Source organism: Geotrypetes seraphini, chromosome 9, assembly GCF_902459505.1.
Source record: "Geotrypetes seraphini chromosome 9, aGeoSer1.1, whole genome shotgun sequence".
NCBI classification, from domain to species: domain Eukaryota; kingdom Metazoa; phylum Chordata; class Amphibia; order Gymnophiona; family Dermophiidae; genus Geotrypetes; species Geotrypetes seraphini.
In genome coordinates this window covers 185,080,779-185,102,392 of record NC_047092.1, presented here as the reverse complement: position 1 = coordinate 185,102,392, position 21,614 = coordinate 185,080,779, and the positions used below count along the sequence as shown (strand labels likewise).

The 21,614-nt window shown below is 45.1% G+C and overlaps 1 protein-coding gene across 1 annotated transcript; it reads right to left on the bottom strand.

Annotated features, from left to right (window-relative positions):
• Positions 1-6,101: 6,101 nt before the first annotated feature.
• Positions 6,102-21,123, bottom strand: LOC117367235 (tctex1 domain-containing protein 2-like). The gene is made up of 5 exons (XM_033959654.1): positions 20,971-21,123; positions 17,458-17,591; positions 17,007-17,076; positions 15,784-15,847; positions 6,102-7,066 (listed from the first exon to the last, which is right to left on the bottom strand). The coding sequence occupies exons 1-5, from the start codon at positions 21,099-21,101 to the stop codon at positions 7,019-7,021; spliced, it is 447 nt and encodes a 148-aa protein (XP_033815545.1). The 5' UTR covers positions 21,102-21,123; the 3' UTR covers positions 6,102-7,018.
• Between the last annotated feature and the right edge of the window lie 491 nt (positions 21,124-21,614).

Genomic DNA, 21,614 nt, shown 5'->3' with positions numbered 1-21,614 from the left:
GATTGGATGAATTCCTGAAGAAAAAAGGGATAGAAGGGTATAGATAGAGATCACTCTACAGGTCCTGGACCTGATGGGCAGGATGGACCCCTGGTCTGACCCAACAGAGGAACTGCTTATGTTCTTACCTCTTGAGCTTGCAAAGAAGCAAAGTCGGTGTCTTACTTCAAGCAATTCTGTTTGTGAGACACCTTAAGGAAACTAGGTGTGGCAAGTGACAGCTCCTTTTTGCTTCACTTCCCAGTAGGGAAAGAGAATGTACTTGCATATAGTAAATGCAAATAAAGGCTTTGATTATACCACAGAAAAGTGCTCTTAACACCATTTGTTTTACATTGTCATCCTCATGCCTTTTCTTTTTTTACTACCTTATAAACAGTATGACTTGCTTACTTCTAGAAAAAAACTACATAATTTTTAATTCCAAAGTTATCAGCATTAGCTGCATAAACAAGAAAAAAAGGAAACTAAAGTTTTTTATTCTGGGTCATCACCAAAGAATGAGCTCGATTCGGTTAACAATATTTAAAAAATACAAAATGATAATAGAAGGGGAAAAAAAGAGCCAATAAGGAAGGTGGTTATACCAAGTCCCTATGGAGTGAACGAGCAAGAGAGAAGTTAGTTGGGGTTGAAGGAAAGAGGGAGAGCTGTTGGGGGGGGGAGCATGAAGCCAAAAAGGAAGAAAGACTCAAGGGAGGGATTCCCTCATTTCTCACTGCTGTCTACGAGGGGGGGGGGGGGAAGAGGGGAACAGAGCTTCAAGCTAAGTCTAGGGAAGAGGTGGGGGGGGGGGCAGCGGGAACTGAGGAGCCACTTCACTTCCCTCACCCCCCCTTCTACCTTCAGGCTCGCCGTCAGGTGGTCACACACAGGTTGCTGCCGCAGCCCTGAAGACTTTTATGCAGCCGCGTCCCCGCCTCGTCAGAAGTGACATCAGAGGAAAGGGCCGAGGTGCTGCTCAGAAGGGGGTGAGTGTGAGGACGTCATATGAGGTGTAGGTATCTCCCTGCAGCCCAGCCCACATCTTCTTAATCCATGGACACCACACCCCCCCTCCCCTTCCACTCTTTCTAACGCTGGTGGCTTCTAGCCCTGGGCACTGGCAGCTCGAGCTTGTGGTGGCATCAAACATTCCCAGACTTTTGTTTCATTCGCTCTCTTTAGTGTGTGCTTAAGTTGACGTATGAGTAATTTGGGATTACGCAGCGAGTGGTATACGCCTAGAATGCTCTCCCAAAGGAGGTTATTAAGGAATCCACTGTGCTAGGATTCAAAGGAAAATTAGATGCATATCTCCTTATGAGAGGCATAGAGGGATATGGGTGACTAAAACTACATCAGGTGTATACCTGACTGGGCCTCCGCGTGTGCGGATCGCCGGACTCGATGGACCATGGGTCTGATCCGGAGATGGCAGTTCTTATGTTTTTATGTATGTTCTTATTAAGATTTCTTTGTTGTAAATTTATAGAACCAGACCAACATGTATTTTATAGCACTTAGTATGTGGACTCTTTCTGGTTTCCAGTTCCATGGGTTGTTATGCTCAGGGCAGGGTAGGAAGCTGCTTGGGTGGAGGCAGAGGCATGACTTCTTTGCTCCTGCTTTTCTCGACAAGACCATTTGGAGTTGAGAATTCTGTCCCTTTCGATTTTAGAGATGTGCAGTGGTCCCGGCTTCTTTCTGGCAGACACACCAGGAACCCCAAACCACTGTTGAAGTGTCACAGTGGGAGAATGAACTATTATGAAAGTTGTGACCCTATCTTCCCTTTCATACTAAAACACTTTATTCCCACTAACCTACCAGTGTCCCCACCCTGTCTTGATGTAAAGTGAACCAATGTAAATTCTAACCACTAGCCTGCCAATTCATATATTTCTACTGTTCCCCAGATGTGAAGGGTTAGATAAGAAGGGGAGGAGGGAGAAGCCTATGTAAAAGGGTCAACTTTGCTCTAGTGACTGGCAATATCTGCTGACTTGATATTTCAGGACTTTCCATAAGACAAACCCAAACAAAATGCCCTACCACAAAGTTATCTGAACTGCGAATGAAGGACAATGAAGCTCAGGAAGGAGGAGGGCCTACTCAGAAATGATTGAACTTAGTATTAAGAATGCATTGTCAGGGAAAATAGAGAGGAGTCAGATTTTGACACTAAGTGATATGCTTCAATATGGCTCCGAGATAAATATGCAGACTATACAATCAATAGATATGTATCAACCCAATAGAAAGTGAGTATGTAATCTGTAACTAGGTGGTCCTTTAGGCTATTGAACTAAAGTATATAAGTAGCAGACTAGATGCCTTAGACTTTAGGATGGATCCATAAGTGGCAACTCTGTATGTTATCCATTGGCTCAATGTGCTGTACTTTGTTATTTCCATGTAAGCTGACTTTTGTCTGTTATTAATAAACCTATATTATATACAGCAATTGGGTGGTTGTGTGAGGTCAATTTATGAGGTTAGCAGCTGACCTTCTCAAAAGACTATAACGCAACACTTTACTTGCTATCTCTTTTAACAATGGGTCAACTTCAAGCCATCTTTTTCAGCTCCAAGAAGGATTTTATCTGATCAGGAAGAAAGAATACATAAGTTGTGCATATTTTATAATGCACTTACAGGGGTACGCTAATAAGGAGGCACCCAAAGCTATTGTTTCCTGCCTCAATGACAAAAACGGTTTCCTTCTCTCCTGAGTAATCTTCGTGACATCCTTATATGCTCATAAAACAAAGATTTTGAAAACCTAAATTATAACTTCACTAGTATTTTAGCCCGTTACATTAACGGGTGCTAGAATATGTGTCTGTCTGTCTTTATTTCTGTCTCTCTCTCCCTCCCGCTGTCTTTCTGTCTGTCTCTGTCCCTGGCCCCCTTTGTTTGTCTGTCTTTCTGTGTATCTCCCTGCCCCTGTGTCTTTCTTCTTTTCTTTCTGTCTCCCTTCCTCCCGCTGTCTGTCTGTCTTTCTATCTATCTATCTCTCTCCCTGCCTCCTATGCAGCAGCATTTCTCTCCCACCACTTCCCTGTGCAGCAGCCAAAGCAGCATCCCTCCCCATCCATTTCCCTCCCCCCACACCACTTCCATGAATTGCATTGAATTTTGACGTCATAACAGCTCTCTTCACCCAAATTCAAAGCGCGTGGATTGTTTTGCCCATGGTCTAGCATCTCTTCCTCCCATTCTCCCGAGTCTCACCATCTGCGGCACGACTTCTCTCCCTCATTCTCAAACGCTCCATCCCCACGTCCGACCTACAAACCTGTCTCTGAAGTTTCCAACACCATCCAAAAGTTTGCTTCTCCAACGTCCCGCTCCCTCCGCCGCAACTTCTTTCCATGTGCTGCGTCCCGCCCTGCCGGAAACAGGAAGTTGTGGCAGAGGGAGCGAAACGTAGCCGCTGGAAAGCTATTCGCCTCAGCGGACAGCCGCAGGGAAGGCTCACCGCCCCAGCTCCGTCCCCATCCGCATCCCGGCCCAGGCCTCCCGCGCTTTCCCCTGCAGCCTGGCTCGCTCGGTTGGTTGGTTTTTTTTTTACCTGGCCACTCCGCTTCCTGCATTCGGCTGCTCTCCGCCGACAGCCGCCTGCCTCAAAGCCCTTCTCCCTACCCTACCCCTAGCATGGCCACTGTGCCTTGAGATTGCCCTGGTCTCGGGGAGGGCGAGGACGGCCCCTTGCCCAGCAACGCTGCTTCTGTCCATCCCCGCCAGTGACGTACTAAGCGCGCATGCGCAGTCGTGCCGCCACATCCCGACAGAAAAGGGATCAGGGAACACGCGGCGCGAGTGCGCATGCGCGACTAGCATTTTATTATTTAAGATGAGTCCAAGTCCTGTTGAAAACAAAGGAAATCAGTAGTGTGGTTCTCTCCCCCACATCAGAAATAGATTCTTCTAGGATTGCAGATATGTTGTTTAAATCTGTCTGAGGAACTTGTATTTTCTCTCCTTCCATAACTTCCTGGGCAGACTTTTTTAGGCAATGGAAGATAATACATTTTATTCAATGGGGGAATATATTCAGAAGAATAGGACAAAATTTCCACTGCATATTTTTTAAACATTTCATATGAAGAAATACCCGGAGTTATAGGGAAGTTCAAAATCCTCACATTTAACCTTCGGTTGAAATTTCTATTTTCTGGTGTAGCAAAACACTATCTTTTATTGCAGCAGTCTTGTAGGTTAGCAAGGATTGTACTTCATTTTGTATTTTAGTTAAAGTATTTTTAGTTTCAGTATCAGTTTATTCAGATATTTTTATAAAGTTATCTAGCTTCATCCCCAAAGCTTTTACCTCCTCTGACGTCTTCCTGGTCGCAACATCCACTCTCTGGAGCGTCTTCATAATGGCTGCCAAAGTGTCCTCTCTGTTGGCGAATAACTCCCCAGAGCTAGTAAACATCGGCAGAAGCTCATCTGCCATGGGTCCTTCCTCTGCTGGAACCTCAGGTGGATCTTCAGCCACCGTGTTCACGGCTTCCAGGGCAGCAGCTTTAGCCAGACAGGGAGGCAGGACATTTGGTGCGGGTGAGAGCGAGATCTCCGGCCCCAGCAGGATCGATCGCCCCTGTATCTCTCCCGGAATGGGGCTTAACTCACCCGTTCTCCAAGCAAGTGTTGTTAGGCACTGCTCAATCATTCGCTGGTTATGGGCAGCCACAGGTGTAGAGGAGGTAGGTACCCTAATGCTGCCTTTTCTTTTAGTATGTGGCATAGCAAAGAAGAAAATTTCCCCACAAATGAGAGCGTTCTCAGCACACCTAGCCTAGCGCTGCCATCCTGGCCTGAAGATTCCTAAATGTACAGGAGATAGGCCAGAACTGAGGGGGAGGGTGATAGATTGTGAAAGTTATCAGCTGATGGTCAGCGAGGGGAAGGACTGCAATGGAGAAGACAAGATCAAGGCAGTGGTCTTTCTGGGGGACAGGGGTGGTGGAGCACAGCTGTAGATCAAAGGAGGATGTTAGGGCTAGAAGCATAAGAGTCAGAGGGGTTGTTAGCATGAATATTGACATCACCAAGCATGAGGGAGGAAGATGGATATTCAAGAAAGAGGGAAAGCCAGGAGCTAAAGTCAGTGAGGAATGATGAGAGGGACTTACCAGGTGGGTCAGTCAATGACAGTTACGTGGAGGGGCAGAGATGCAAAAGGATGGAGTGGACTTCAAAGAGACTGAGGTGGAATAAGGGGTTAAAATCTGCAAGAGAGCAAGAGCAGTAGCCAAACACCACCTCCACGACTAGCTGAGTGAGGCATATGGGAGAAAGGGAAGCCTCCATGACACAGGGTGGCAGCTGAAGTAGAGTCATCCGGGCAGATCCAGGTCTCAGTCAGTGCGAACAGATGAAAAGATCAAGAGATGAAAAGGTCATGGATGTAGGTAAGCCTATTGGAGACATATTGCGATGTGATCAGCATGAATAGGATGGGAGTTGGTTGGGAGGACTAGGGTTAGTTTTGATATCCCCAGCAGAGAGCAAAATACAGGTGACAGAGGGAGAAGCAAGGGAGGGCCTGCTGCATCATAGGTGAAATGCTCACAGGGAGAATGGATACGGCTGAATGAGAGGGACATTTTAGGGCAGAGGGAGGATGAGTTAATGGGTTTAAAAAATGAGTAATGTGGTGTTGAGTTTATTGGCTTGGGGTGAAGGGAGAGGTTTGTGGAAAGCTACTATCAGGAGGAAGAAGAGGGCAAAAGCCATTGTGGTGGAAGGGGAAAGAGAAACAATGGGAAGAAACAGGCTATGAGCTAATCTCAGACAGACAATGAAGGTGAGAAGACACATATGGAGTTAACTTACCAGGAGGGGTCGTACGTGAAAGGTATGGTTATGTCAGTGTCACAGGGAAAGCTTCAGGGTTTAGATATGGGTAAAAATAAATAAATAGTATGCTGCTTTGTGTATCTAAATGCTTTGAAAAGGACTTAGTGTTCCGATGATATATTATCAGATCGAAGACGAGTATCCCACCACTTCACCACCAACTAAAAAACACAAGGGTTGGAAGAATTTCCCAAATCATGCGCTGCGTCTTTTTCTTCTTGTTTCATCAAATACTTTTCAGACTCTATGAAGAAGTTTGAACAGCTGATACATTTATTAGAATCAAGGAAATGAATATATATATATATATATGTATTAACCTTACATAGTCACTAAGAGACTTTATTCTCACTTGTGGAGATTTTGTGCTGTTTAAATAACTTTACTCTGGTCCACTTCAAAGTCGTGCAGCTATATGTATGGCCAGTTGTAATGGTCCTCTCCTCCCTGGATATTGAGGGGCAATTCTATAATTCGGCACCTCCATTAGGTACCCAAAAGAGACACAGTATGTTGGGGGGGGGGGGGGCTTTTCTATAATGGTGCCTGGCTGACCAAGTTGTGCTTTAGGACACTAGAATGCCATAGAGTTGGTGTAAGTGTGGGTGCTTAAATAAAACAGGGATATACATAACTAATGTGCACACATGGGAGTCCCAAATCATGTCCAGCCCATGCACTGTTCATGTGTACACCCTCCTTCCCCCTTCATACTTATGTGCTACCTAAGTTAGATCTGCTTTTGCAGAACAACACCATGATTAAGAGCAGAGCTACTATTTTAGGTGTGTAAATGTGGGTGCCTAGATTCTAGAATTGCCCTTTTAGCCTAGGTGAACAAATAAAAGATTTATTTCACTGAGAATGTCTTCATCCAGATGTTGCTCCTTGCTGCCATCTGAGTGCAATCCCACGACTTCTGCCGCACAGGATATTAAAGGGAGGGAAACAAGCCTCAGCTACAGAAAAGCTTCCAATTGGATCCATATTGTTTTATCTGCAGAAACACTGCACCGAACACCAGCATTATAACATCGTCGAGGCAAGGCCATTTCAACTTGGTCAATTGTGTTGACAGTCAAGCTGACTCAGAGAAGATGAGCTCACTGGCATATACCCAAGGAAGCTGTAAAACGATGCTTGAGCTCCTCTGTAACTTCCCAACACGTTAATAATAGAAGCAACCAAATGCAGCTGCCACACAGAACAGACTGTCCTGAGAATAAAAGAGGAAAGATGTGCATCAGGTTCAATCTGTCCACGAGCCTCTATTGTTAATGACATTCTTTGTAACTTTATTTTTACTCACATTTCCACAGTACCCTTCTTACAGAAAAGAAAACCCCTGTGAGAACTACCTATGTATCCCTGCAATAGAGAAAGAACCATTGCATTGGTGTCTTCTATCCCGCCAATACCTTTCAGTTCTAGGCGGTTTACAAAATAATTTGCCTGGGAATTTCCCAGGGAGATTACAAGGTTGATAGTTGGAAAATGCATTAGGATCAGGGGAGTCAGGAAGGTTTAGCTAGATCAATTGACAAATTTCTTGAATAGCATGCTAATTGTTTTGGGGTAGTAATTTACAAAAAGCATGGGCCAATTATAAAACATCTCTGAGAAAAGGTGACTTAATGAATCCTGTTACCACAGATCATTTGTAATACAACAATCCAAGCCCCACATAATTGTTGCAGACAGCTTATGGACCCATGGCAGAGAAAACTGGCCATTCTCCATATTTTGGACCTGCTACTTTAGCCATCTTTACTAAGAGACAGTGACATATAGAAAAATAAATGCAGGTCATTATCCAGGCTTTCACCTGAGGAGAGGGGAGACCCAATCCACAATTTTCAGGAAACTTGCAAGGAAAGTTAAATTGAGCAGTGACAACATAAATCTTTAATAGTGGTTCTCCGGTGCCCTTCTTTACCCATCCCGACAATAACATGGTAAATGCCAGTCAGGGGACACTAGGCCATGATGTCTTACATCTGTCAGACTGCCAAAAAAGTATATCAAATTAAAAGAATAAGGTGCAGAAAGTATAACATCATGGCAAGATGAGGATCCAAAGGCCTTTCTAGTCTGCTTGATTTACTTCACAAATAAAAACATTGCAGTGCACTTAATGAACATAAGAATTGCCGCTGCTGGGTCAGACCAGTGGTCCATCGCGCCCTGAGACTAGCCCTACCTGCATACATTCTGGTCTAACTTTGTCTTGAATCCCTAAAGGGTGTTTTCCCCTATGACAGACTCCGGAAGAGTGTTCCAGTTTTCCACTACTCTCTGGGTGAAGAAGAACTTCCTTATGTTCATGCGGAATCTATCCCCTTTCAATTTTAGAGAGTGTCCTCTCATTCTTCCTACCTTGGAGAGGGTGAACAACCTGTCCTTATCTACTAAGTCTATTCCCTTCAGTACCTTGAATGTTTCAATCATGTCCCCTCAATCTCCTCTGTTCGAGGGAGAAAGGGCCCAGTTTCTCTAATCTCTCACTGTATGACAACTCCTCCAGCCCCTTAACCATTTTAGTCGCTCTTCTCTGGACCCTTTAGAGTAGTACCATGTCCTTCTTCATGTACGGCAACCAGTGCTGGACGCAGTACTCCAAGTGAGGGCGCACCATGGCCAGGTACAGCAGCATGATAATCTTCTCCGATCTGTTTGTTATCCCCTTCTTTATCATTCCTAGCATTCTGTTCGTCCTTTTCGCTGCAATGAGATTATAAAACGAGCATGGGTCAAGTTACAAAACCATGCTGTCTGTGTAAAGGCCTTTGCTTGAATTGGAGTGGAGAAGGAACCTTATGGTTAGAGCAGAGAAGCCTGGTTCAAATCCTACTGCAGCTCCATTTGAGTCCTCCAGGGAAAAACACCTATGTACCTGAAAGGACACTGCTTCAACAACTTTTGAATTTGCAGGCAGTGTATTAGAAAATTCCAAAATTGCTACTTTTATAGAACCACTTGTGTAAATATCAGGAAGTAGGACTGGGGTGAGGCTTGACGTTTTATGGATAATAATGATATTTAATCATTATCCACATAACTCATCCATCCAGTCAGATCGCAGACATAGCAGGAATAGCTTTATATGCTATTGAGACAGATGTGGGGGAAGCTACTGCTTGCCCTGGATTGCTAGCATGGAAATGTTGTTACTATTTGGGCTTCGGCCAGGTACTGTGACCTGGATTGGTCACTGTTGGAAACAGGAGATTGGGCTAGATTGACCATTGGTCTGACCCAGTATGGCTGTTCTTAAATTCTTATGTTCTTAAACTTATGCTATTATATTTTGTGAAGTTCCTAGATTATTGGATATCACAATGTCAGCCCAGAATATACCTGCCTAATGATTTTCTGTGTGTTCACAAGGGGTCACTTGAATTGATAAAAAAAAGAAATAAATAAATTGGAAACTAACCTAATAGAAAATCTGGCAAAAAGAACTATTTAAGGAGAAATTAGTTTCTTATCTGCTAATTTTCTTTCTGTTAGCTTGTAGACTGCTATAGTCCTTACAAATGGGTGATATGCCTCACTGCTACCAGCAGGTGGAGACTGAGATCAACCTTGTATATCAGTATAGCATGCTCTTCTTGCTACTCCAGTTTGCCGAATAGCCAAGCAGAACCTAGGAAATTTCTTAACTGAAAAACAGTAAATAACATTCACGAAAACAACAAACATCTTGAAACAACTGTTGGAACATGTATAGAACTTGATCCTGGAAGTAAAACATCCCCACAACTCACCAGCTAAGCTAGCTGAGCCATCACCGCTGTTCTTAATTCTCCCTGACCCTAGAAAAATACTAGAACCTGCAGAAAAATTCAAAATCTGCACATGAGCAAAAACCCACAAACACCGCACAAAGACAGACAGGGTGGGGGACTACCGTATTTTCACGTAGATAACACGCACCCATGTAAAACACGCACACGGGTATAGCGCGCAGGAAGCCGAAATATATGTATAAAAATTTTTATATACCGCGCACACCCGTATACTGCGCATGCTGCCCCGATTCTCCCGTCGCCGCCCAACTCTCCTTTCGCCCGCCCCGACTCTCCCCTGGCCACTCCGACTCTCCTTGCGCCCGCCCCAACTCTCCTCTCCCCCTTGAAGTCCTGTCCCCACCCTGAAAGCCTGATGCCCCCCCCCGATGTCCGATTCACCCTCCCGCAGGACCGCTCACCCCCCCACCCCGAAGGACCGCTTGCACGCACCCGCACCCCGAAGGACCGCTCGCACGCACTCCCACCTGCACCCCCACCCTGAAGGACCGCTCGCACCCCCACAGCCTCCTGACCCCCCCCTCATCATGTAGAAGCTCCTACTGGTGTCCTGCTGCTTCCTCTTGGCAGTCCTGGCCCTTCTGTGAGCCCTGCGTCTGCACTGCTTCGTCTTCCGGCAGTCCTGCCCTTTCTCTGACATCAGAGGTGGGTACGTGCGAGTGGTCCTTTGGGGTGGGGGTGCGGGTGAGCGGTCCTTCGGGGTGGGGGTGCGAGCGGTCCTGCGGGGGGGGGGGGGTGAATCGGACATCGGGGGGGGGACTATGTAAAAAAAAATTTGTAAAACGCGCTCACGCGTATAACGCGCAAGGTTATGCACGGTTTGTAAAAATCGTGTATAACGCGTGCGTTATATGCGTGAAAATACGGTATATCAGTCTACAGGCTAACAAAAAGAAAATTAGCAGGTAAGAACCTAATTTCTCCTTCTGTATCGCTTGGTAGACTGGTATAGTCCTTACAAATGAGACGTACCAAAGCAGTACCCATCAAGGGTGGGACCCCCGAAGGGCCGACACGAGAACACGTTCACCGAATACTGCGTCCCGACGCGCGTGAACATCCACATGGTAGTATCTGACAAAAGAATGCAGAGAAGACCAATCTGCAGCCTTGCAAATATCCACTGGAGACACTAGAGAAGACTCAACCCAAGAAGCTGCCCTGACCCCTAGTGGAATGAGCCTTGAGAAAGTCTGGAACAGGTTTCTGCTTCAGAAGATAAGCGGAAGCAAGTCTCCTTGATCCAGCGTGCAATAGTAGCCTTAGAAGCGTCATCCCCCTTATGAGGACCCGCTAAAAGGACAAAGAGATGATCTAATTTCCTGAATTCCTGGGTCCTCTGAACATAAGAGTGAAGGACCCAACTGACATCCAACTTGTGCAGCTGTCTCTGCTCAGAAGAGCCCTCCCGACAACCCAACACCGGGAGGACTACAGATTGATTGGCATGAAAAGGAGAAATCACTTTTGGCAGAAAAGAAGGAACAAGCCTCAAGACAACCCGCTCCCTAGAAAACTCCAAGAAGGGAGCCCTATAAGAGAAAGCCTGCAGCTCAGAAACATGTCTAGCTGAAGTAATGACCACCAAGAAGATGCCTTAAGAGTAAGGTCCTTCAGAGAGCAGTCGTCCAACAGTTCAAAAGGAGAGCACACCAGAACTGACAGAACCAGATTCAGATCCCAAGATGGAACAGAGGGTCGTATGGGAGGCCTGATCAACTTGGCCACCCGCAAGAGGCGAATAACATCAGGAATGGTAGTCAAATGCTGACCTTTCAAGAACCCCCGAAAGGCTAAGGCCACAAGTGGAACCCAGAGAGAAGACCAAGCCAGTCCCCTATCCAGGCCATCCGGCAAGAACTCTAAGATGTTAGGCAGGGAAGCGCAAAAAGAGACCACTCCATGCGCATCACACCACTTCTCAAATAGACGCCAAACCCTCACATAAGCACAAGAGGTGGAAAACCTCCGGAACCCCAAGAACGTTGAGATCACTTTATCTGAATACCTCTTCTTACTTAGGCAAACCCATTCAAGAGCCAAGCCGTAAGACTAAAGGGACTCGGATCGAACATTGGAATGGGACCCTGAGTTAGCAGGTCGTCCAATGGAAAATTATGCAGAGAAGAACTCTGCCCACTAATGGCCACAGAGGGAACACATACAACAGCCCCTCCATTGGCCATGGTTGAACCAGCGCATCTAGACCCTCCGCCTGACTGTCTCTGCGATGACTGAATAAGTGGGGCGTTTTGGCGTTGACACTTGTGGCCATCAGGTCCATGAGGGGCTGACCCCAGGATTGCACTATCAACTGAAAGGCCACGGGGCTTAGACACCACTCTTGGGATCTAGCATGTGACGACTTAGGAAGTCTGCCTGAACATTCTCCACTCCAGCTATGTGGGATGCTGAGATCTCCTGAAGGTGAGACTCTGCCCAGACCAGGAGCAGAGTCGCCCCCTGCGTCACCAAAGTGCTCCTGGTGCCCCTCCTGATGATTGACATAGGCCACCGCCGTGGAACTGTCCGACAGAACTCTGATTGACTTGCCCATCAGAAAGGGCTGGAAGGCTAGCAACGCCAGATGGATGACTCTGGTCTCCAAAACACTGATCGACCAAGAAACCTCCTCCGTGGACCATGTGCCCTGAGTTGAGTGACCTAGACACTGAGTTCCCCAACCGAGAAGACTGGCATCCATGAGCAGCACCGTCCACTGCGACTGATCTAGACTTGCCCCTTGTACAAGATTGGGAGGGGGTCTGAAGCCACCAGTGAAGACTGCCCCTTGGTGAACATCTGCGGAGCCATAGCCAGACCAAAGGGAAGTGCACCGAACTGATGATGTTGCACCAAGATCGCAAAGTACAGGAAGTGATGATGGGAGGCCCGAATAGGAATGTGTAAATAGGCCTTGGTCAAATCGAGAGAGGTCAGAAACACCCCCGGCTGAACCGCCAGAATCACAGACCGCAGAGTTTCCATGCGGAAGGAAGGCACGCGAAGAGACCTGTTGACCCCCTTCAAATCCAGGATGGGTCGAAAGGTCCCTTCTTTCTTTGGCACCACAAAGGAAATCAAGTACCAACCTGTGCCCCACTCCAGCAGGGGAACTGGAACCACTGCATGAAGATCCAACAATCTTTGAAGGGTCTGGCGAAAAGCCTGCTGCTTGCACGCTACTTTCGAGGGAGAAGCAAGAAAACGGTCTGGCAAGGACCGTGCGAACTCCAGAGCATAGCCGTCCCAGATCACTGCCGGAACCAAGACTGGCGCAGGCAAGGAGTCATTGTGCAGGACGGGTGGCAGGGGACCCAGCAGCGCTACCTGCACCCCCGTGGGCTCCACGAAAGGACTGCATGCGCTGGAAGAACCTGCCTCTTGAGAGCCCAGGAGACTGAAAAGAAGCAGCCCCTCGACCGGAGCAGAAACAGCAGAAATCACGCCCATGTCCACGAGCAGCACTGCCTCGAGCCAGCGGCCTATCCTCAGGCAAACCAGGCACTTTAGAATCAGTGAGAGTCTGAACCAACTTGTCCAGATCCTCACCAAACAAGAAAGATCCTTGAAAAGGAAACCTCGTCAACTTAGCTTTGGACGCTGAATCCACCGACCAAGCGCGAAGCCACAAGTTACGGCGTGCTGCCACTCCTAAGGCCAGAGACTTGACAGAAGGGGACCCTGACATACCTTGCCCCTGTATTTCCAGAACAGGGGACAGGTCACCTGAGGTAACTGAAATGAATGAGGAGGTTCCCGCTGAAATTGGACCTGAAATCGCCAAAATCAGAGTTCCTGCGGCCTGGCATGTCTGAAAAGCTTGGGACTTTCCTGATGCTGAGGCCAAGGAACCGACCAAAAAGAAAAGGGAATCCCCAGCCGAACCGGCGGCTGGGGAACCCCCCCCAAGTGGGCATTGGGGGAAGCCCAGGTTTCCCCATGATCCGAAGCCGAACCGCGAGGCACATGTGGCGGGGTGCCCTGGCCACTGGCATCCACTGCCGACGAGGCTTCCCCACCACTCCGTCCTGCACAACGCTTGCACAGGCCGGCCACAAGTACCTCGCGCCTGGAGCACTTTTTCCCTTTAAAAGAGCTCATTGTGCTGAAAACCGTCCTAGCTGTAAAGAAAGTGCCGGTTAGTTGAGAAAAACACAGAAAAAAAGACAGTTTTAAAGCAAAACGAACCCTTTAACTTTATTTTTTTATATACCGCAGTACCACAAATAGTTCAGAGCGGTTTACAGTGTAAGAGACTGTACATTTACAGCGAAGATACAATGCGAACTGTACATATTCAGAAAAGGTATTTATACAGCAAAGGAACAGTGTAGATTTACCATGCAGGAGACTGTACATATGCAGCAGAGATATGTATATAGTGGAGAGGCAGTGCGAGAGGCATTATAAAGAACAAAGCAGTATACAAAATCAATGCAGGGTGGTGAATGTAATGTAATGTAATGTAATTTATTTCTTATATACCGCTACATCCGTTAGGTTCTAAGCGGTTTACAGAAAATATACATTAAGATTAGAAATAAGAAAGGTACTTGAAAAATTCCCTTACTGTCCCGAAGGCTCACAATCTAACTAAAGTACCTGGAGGGTAATAGAGAAGTGAAAAGTAGAGTTAGAGGAAAAATAAAAATAAAATAAACATTTTAACAAGACAGCATTGATCTAAATACTTTGGAAGGTAGAAGAGAGGAGAGAAAGGAATAGAAGCAGAAGGGGGAGTCGTTGAACAGTAGAATTCTGGAGAAATTTAAATGATAGAAATAGAACAAAACAAAGACAAAAGGCAAAACAATAGATAAGATTAAAGATAAATCATAAGCTGGAAAGAAAAATAAAATAAAACTTTGTCTTCAATCCACGGTTTCAGCGTCAGTGATGAAGTGGAGCAAGTAAGTTTAGGAGGAGCGATTGACGTTTCCAGAAAGGGCTTCTTCAGGGAAGAATGTCAGGAAGACAACTAGTTTCTGTTATAGGATGGTAGTATTTGAGTATTTGGTGATGGGGGAGGTTCCAGAAATTTGTCATAGAGGAAAGATTTGAGAGATTTCCTGAAGGATGAGTAAGATGGGGCAGATGAGATGAGGGTGGTCAGGCAGTTTGTCCATCTGCCCGCTTGGGATTTTTTTGTTATTTCTTTTTACTTAGTCAGAACAGACTTCATGGCTCTCAAAGCTGGAGGGCTGACCAATCAGGGGGCCAGGCCACCTGCTGAGGCCCACTACAAAAATATGGGGAGGTGGAGGTAGATGGTGGGAGGACCCAGCACAAGACCTGCCGGGTTTAACACCCCCAAGGTCGGACGGATCCCCAAACAGAACCCACCCAAGCTCTATCCGGCACAAAAAGGGGAACCAGGGGTCCACAAACAAAGTTCCAACAGTGCTAAGAGGGGAGCTGAAATTAGCCAATCACTCTGCTACCGGAGAATGAGGAAAACTGGAGTAGCAAGAGGGGCATGCTATACTGATATTCAAGTTTGATCTCAGTCTCAACCTACTGGTAGCAGTGAGGCATATTACCCATTCGTAAGGACTATACCAGTCTACCAAGTGATACAGAATATATATATTTTTTAATCTAGGCAGATAGTTCTGTGTTTGCCAATCATGTCCAGTTCTAAGGAGCAGAGGAGAGCAGGGTGGATGGTGAGGGATAGTGTTGATGCAATTAAAATAGAAGACTATTATCCATGTTAAGTATAGAAAAACCTACATTGGAAATATAGGTGTACAATGCTCCCCTGCGAATTTGCAGTCTGCAGTCCTGGTCATATGCGGTATTTTCTGACCGCGAAGGGGAGGCAGGAGAGGGCAGCTGGAGAGGCAGGAGAGTGCAGCCATAGTGCCAGCAAGTGAAAGAAATCACTCGCAGTATGCTCCGGCACACAATTCCTGATTGGTGAGGCCCAACTTTTGTACAGGAAGAGGCGGTCGGAGCATACAGCGAGTGATTTCCTTCATTCGCCAGCGCTCCGACTGCCCTCTCCTGCTTCCCCTGCCTAAAAACCGTATTCGCGGTTTCTCAACATTTTGGGAACCCCCGTGAATATCGGGGGGAGTACTGTATTTGGGTTTTTTCTGTGTAATTTGTAATCACTTACATTCATGAATACCTCCTGAGCGTAGTTATCTGTGTCAGCATCCCAAAAGCATCTGGCAGCCATTCTAAAGAAAAGAGGGAATTAGGGAATTGAAAGATGCTTGCCAAGCATGCGCTCACAATGTGGACCCTTATGGTCACATTTTAGAGATCAAAAACTGAGTAGCTTCTTCACTGCACTGCATGGCTCTGTGCTGGGAAGGAACAGGGCACATCAGCCTCAACAGCAATCAATTTATTGAAGACATATAAATAGCTAAAAACATATACAAAAAATAAATCATGCAAGCCTATCAGAATCTTTTATCCTTTTCTGCACTGGGACTGGGCATAACGTTGATTTGCAAGCTTTCATATATGAACCGAGAGCATTCCTTTTTAGTTTTTACAAGTATATTGGCGCCACCTACTGGATTTCATTAGCATATCCCTAAGGAAGGCTTTCCAAGCCGAAACACGGACCTTGTTGGGGTCCAGTACAGAAAAGGATAAAAGACTGTCTGATAGGCATGCATTATTTACTTTTTGTATATGGTTTTAGCTATTTATGTCTTCAATAAATTGACTGCCCTTGAGGCTGATGTGCCATGTATCTTCCCCACTCTCTTTTGTGTTTTGTATTGCTATACGTGGGGTTGTGTTTTCCTTTTTGTGGTAAATTCTGTGCAATCTTGAGTCACAAGATGCAGCTTTCACAAGACAACTGTGATAATTCTTAATAGCTCAAACTCACAAGTGTCATGCAATGCAGTGAAATTGAAGCTTCTATTCTGGCGGCAAATGCAAGATGAGCAGTTAGTCTATGCGTATCGCATCTCTCTCCCAACCCGTCACCCCTCCAGTCTTCTGGCAATAATAAATGTACATGTGTGAGGGAATTACCATACTTTGGGCAAAAATTACTGAATGCACTGCCCCTAAACTGAGCAGAATACAAGACCTGCAGCAGTTTAAAGGTACAACCGTTTTGGCAGGTGTTTAGTACCGCTTAAGATCCTATAGGCTTGGTGTCACTTGTTGAACGTCACAGGATGGAAGGAAAGGGAGGACAGTTAAAGGATTGCATGTTACTCTTTGTTTCATTGTTCTCTGTTAGTGTGTGCTGTGAATTTGTGTAAATGATGTCACCTGTGTATGTTTGTTACCGGCCCTGTATTAGGATGATTTGGTGAGTGATAAGCATTCTAAATAAAATACCACCACAAGTTACAAAGCAAAACTTACTTCACTCCTTCTCCCCTCTGTTCTCCTATCACCACCTGCACCACAATTTTGTATCTGTCAAATCCAGTCTCTGTAGAGAAAGAACGTTTGACGTTTGTTTGTTAAACTGTATCTCAATTTCTGATAGTTAAATGCACTAGAAAAAGAATACTGGTGAAAAAAAAACTTATAATCTGTATTTAGATTTTTGAGCAGTGAATACAGGGGGCCCAGTGTAAAAGCACAGGAACCAGGCCTGCCCCAAGGGTAGAAATAGGCCTCCCGAAGCTTTTTATGCTGGGAAAGTACTTGTTCAGACAAATTAAATGATCAGAACCATCAGCAGGAAATTTTGTCTAGCTGAAATATCAAGGGCCTGAAGTAGAAGCTCTGAGCTGGTATTGTTCTCACTGCTTCTAAGCAGGCAGGATATAAAATGAATGTTTCAAAGTTATCCCAAATCCTTCATTACCTTTCAGCTTATCCTTAATGGCTTCAGACAAAGACTTGGTCAGCTGTGGAACTTCCTCAGGGATGTACTCTTTATTACGCAGGGTCTCCTTTAAGACTTTCTGGATGCATGCTTTCACTGGACCTGTTCTGAACCTGAGAAACAATGGAAGACAATGAGCTGCAAAGTGACACAATCTCACAATTATTATAACTCACGTCAAATTTCAGAAGCAAAATTCTGCATCTGAAGAAAAAAAAATATGGCTCATGACAGATACCCTCCAGGAGATAATCACTTTCTTAAGAGCTTAAGAACATAAGAATTGCCGCTGCTGGGTCAGACCGGTGGTCCATCGTGCCCAGCGGTCCGCTCAAAGACCAGCGCCCTGAGACTAGCCCTACCTGCATATGTTCTGGTTCAGCAGGAACCTGTCTAACTTTGTCTTGAATCCCTGGAGGGTATTCTACCCTATGACAGACTCTGGAAGAGCGTTCCAGTTTTCTACTACTCTCTGGGTGAGAACTTCCTTATGTTCGTATGGAATCTATCCTCTTTCAACTTTAGAGAGTGCCCTCTCATTTTCCTTACCTTGGAGGGTGAACAACCTGCCCTTATCTACGAAGTCTATTCCCTTCAGAACCTTGAATGTTTCGATCATGTCCCTTCTCAATCTCCTCTGCTCGAAGGAGAAAAGGCCCAGTTTCTCTAATCTTTCACTGCACGGCAACTCCTCCAGCCCCTTAACCATCTTAGTCGCTCTTCTCTGGACCCTTTTGAGTAGTACCGTGTCCTTCATGTATGGCGACCAGTGCTGGTCGCAGTTCTCCAGGTGAGGGCGCACCATAGTCCGGTACAACGGCATGATAACCTTCTCCGATCTGTTCGTGATCCCCTTTTTTATCATTCGATCCCCTCCTAAGGGAGAGGTCCGAAACAATGTCATTTTTCTAAAGGCCACTACAATATCTGTAGAACAGAAGTGATCGACAGTCTTCAAACCAATTTTAGGCAGGAACTTATCAATGCGGGCTACTGGGTCTCATTGAATAAAATGGGACCTAAAATAAGCCGACTCGTGGTATGGTGGCCCAACTTAACCATAGCCAATGTTGATAACTTCCTTCCTTCATGTCATTGTAGGACCAGCATGTCAGAGGCTCTGAGACATTCATTTATTTCACAAATTTCTCAGCCTTATCTAATTCTAATCATGTCCTTTTATTCATGAGTTCGATATTCCACTGTGTTTTATGTCCTTATCAATCTTCAAAAGGAACACAGTGCTATTTTTTTTTTTTTACTTAACTTCTACATTCTTCCACTTAGCAGGTTATATTACCTACCAGCCAATACGATTATGTGCTATACATGTGCCACATGTGGGTGTTTTCAGGGACAGAGCAGGATGGAACTGCAATATGTGCATGTCAGCATCTATGGTCTCCAGAACCTGGTTCCTGTCACACAATGAGCTGATTTTAGAAGCTTTCTCTGCATGTAAAATAGGTTAAACTAAACTAAATCTTAAGCTTATATACCGTATCTTCTCTATAAAAAGATAGAGCTCAGCACGGTTTACAGGAAATTTAAAGACGGTAAAACATACTAAGAATTAGTGATTGTATAGAGAGCAGCTAGATTTACATTTTTGGTAGTCCATGTGAACAACCTTTTCCCTAAAAGGGTAATTGTATAACAGAGCAACGAGGCACAAGAGCTGCACCAGTGTGACTTGATCCTTTATATAGAATAACTTTGGGGAAGCAGATGTACATATTTGCACCTGCTCCACTATATCAAAAAGGTGGCTTTTCAGTCTGCTTTTAAACAAGGGAAGGGACAGCTGTGCCCTAGCATCGGAAGTGTAATTCGAACAGGGATGGAGTCCTATCAGGCAGTTAAGTGAAGTCTCACATGTTATGATGATTAATTGCTATCTCTACAGTTTGATGTAACTCTGCTGTTGGAATGAGATTTCATAATCATTTTGAGAAATCCACTGTTTTCATAATAAAATTTAGAAGTCTAGGAAGATTGGAGGGAGAAACAAATGATTAAAGATAATTAGGATCGGTGAAGTGGGTATTGGAATAGCTGTGTGCTGTAACAGGCCCCATGATCCCTTTCCAATTGGATATCTGATGTTTCTTTGCACTGTGTAAATCTTTGGAACAAATTCTCTTGCTATATATTTATTTTTTGGTGTTCTTTTTTTTTTGTTTAACATTTTTTATTAATTTTTTCATATAACAACAAGTGTATCATAAAAATTCTTACAATTACCTTAAGTATACACTTGATATCTCATAACATATTGTACATACAACATATCTTATATAATCCTTACTACAATTTTAGACATCATATAAAATTTAATAATTTTATCAACTATTATTCAATTATGAATCCCCTTCCCTCCCCTTATTTTGTTAGTTGCACACAATATAACAACTATTATGATAATTTATTTATATTTTATGATAAAGATAATAAACCTACCCCCCCTCCTTTATCAAGTATCTTATTATGGGAAAAATTATATGAGATGATTTTAATGTAAAAATTGTTTTAACAAACATATTTATGTAAAAGGAGAAAAATATTGATCTATTAGAACTTCGAGTGTATCCATGACATCTTATTTGTCTGTCTTGCCTGTTTAGATTGTAAGCTCTTTGGAGCAGGGACTGTCTTCTTTCTGACTCTGGACAGCACTGCGTACATCTGGTAGCGCTGTAAGAACATAAGAATTGCTGCTGCTGGGTCAGACCAGTGGTCCGCTCACGCAGCAGCCCCTAGGTCAAGGACCTGAGTCTAGTTTTACCTGCGTACGTTCTGGTTCAGCAGGAACTTGTCTAACTTTGTCTTGAATCCCTGGAGGGTGTTTTCCCTTATAATAGCCTCCGGAAGAGCATTCCAACTTTCTACCACTCTCTGGGTGAAGAACTTCCTTACGTTTGTACGAAATCTGTCCCCTTTCAATTTTAGAGAGTAGTAGCAAATAGAAAAGTACAGTGGTTGACTCTACCCTGTTCTCTTTGATGGTTTTGTACTCTTTGGGGGTAGGTGGAGAACTTTTGTATATTTTTTTTTAACTCCTACCTATTTTTGATAAGACTATGATATGACTGGTTTGGGGAGCTGACATTTATTTAAATGGAGATTCTCACGGCGAGAGGCACATCCTGTAGACAGTCAGCCGCCACCAGCGCCCCTTCTTTTGCAGTCGTCGTCCCCCCCCCCCCCCCCCGCAGCTGGAGGGCGTGTGCGAATGCGTGGAACATTGTTAAATCCACTCAATCTGTAACATCTTTTAATTATTGTAAACCTGCGGTATATAAACTGTTCTATTATTATTATTATATTGATGTTATGACATCACACATGCATGTGATGTCATCACGGTGACGCCCACGCTCTGGTTTAGTGCTCCAAAGTTTGCAAGACGCTGATTTAAAAGAAAACTCCCCCCCTCCCCCCCCCCCCCAAGAATGATATTGTTGTCGAAGCTTCTTAAAATCCCCTCCTCACTTGTGGTGGAAGTTGGGTCGGATGTTATACGAGTTCTCGACCACTTCCGTCTGCGCTTCCCCCATCGTCTCCGCCATCAATATCAGCCGAGCCGCGCGGTTGCCATGGCAGCGCCAACCGTCGGCCGTCATCGAGAGGCGTGGTAAAGCTGGGATTGGCTGCCTCTACGCAGGCGTCTTTCGTCACGTCCGGCGGCCATTTTGGATCGAGTTCACGGGTGGATTTAGGGGCGTTTGAAGCCCCGGAAGCTTTTCTCTCTGGGCTCGAGACGGAGGGAAAAGGGAGCTAGCAACCTCTTAAATGTTTCCCACGCGCCTGGGCTCTCTCCTTATTTATTTAACAATTTCTACACCGCGGTTAACACATTGCTTGTCCTTTAGTCTCACACATATGACACAAACCGCAAATTTCCCATCTCCCCCCCCCCCCGGTAGATAACACAATACAGATACAGACGTTATCAAATCAGGATTTCAACACTAAAACTGCAGAAGGACTTTGAATATTAAGTTCAAAACTGTATCTTAAAACTATATCAAATTGAATAAACTTTGAAAACCTAGAGATTGTTTGTTTCAAGGTCTTAAGACAGTGTTTCTCAACTGGATCCTGGAGTTCCCCCTTGCCAGTCAGGTTTTCAGGAT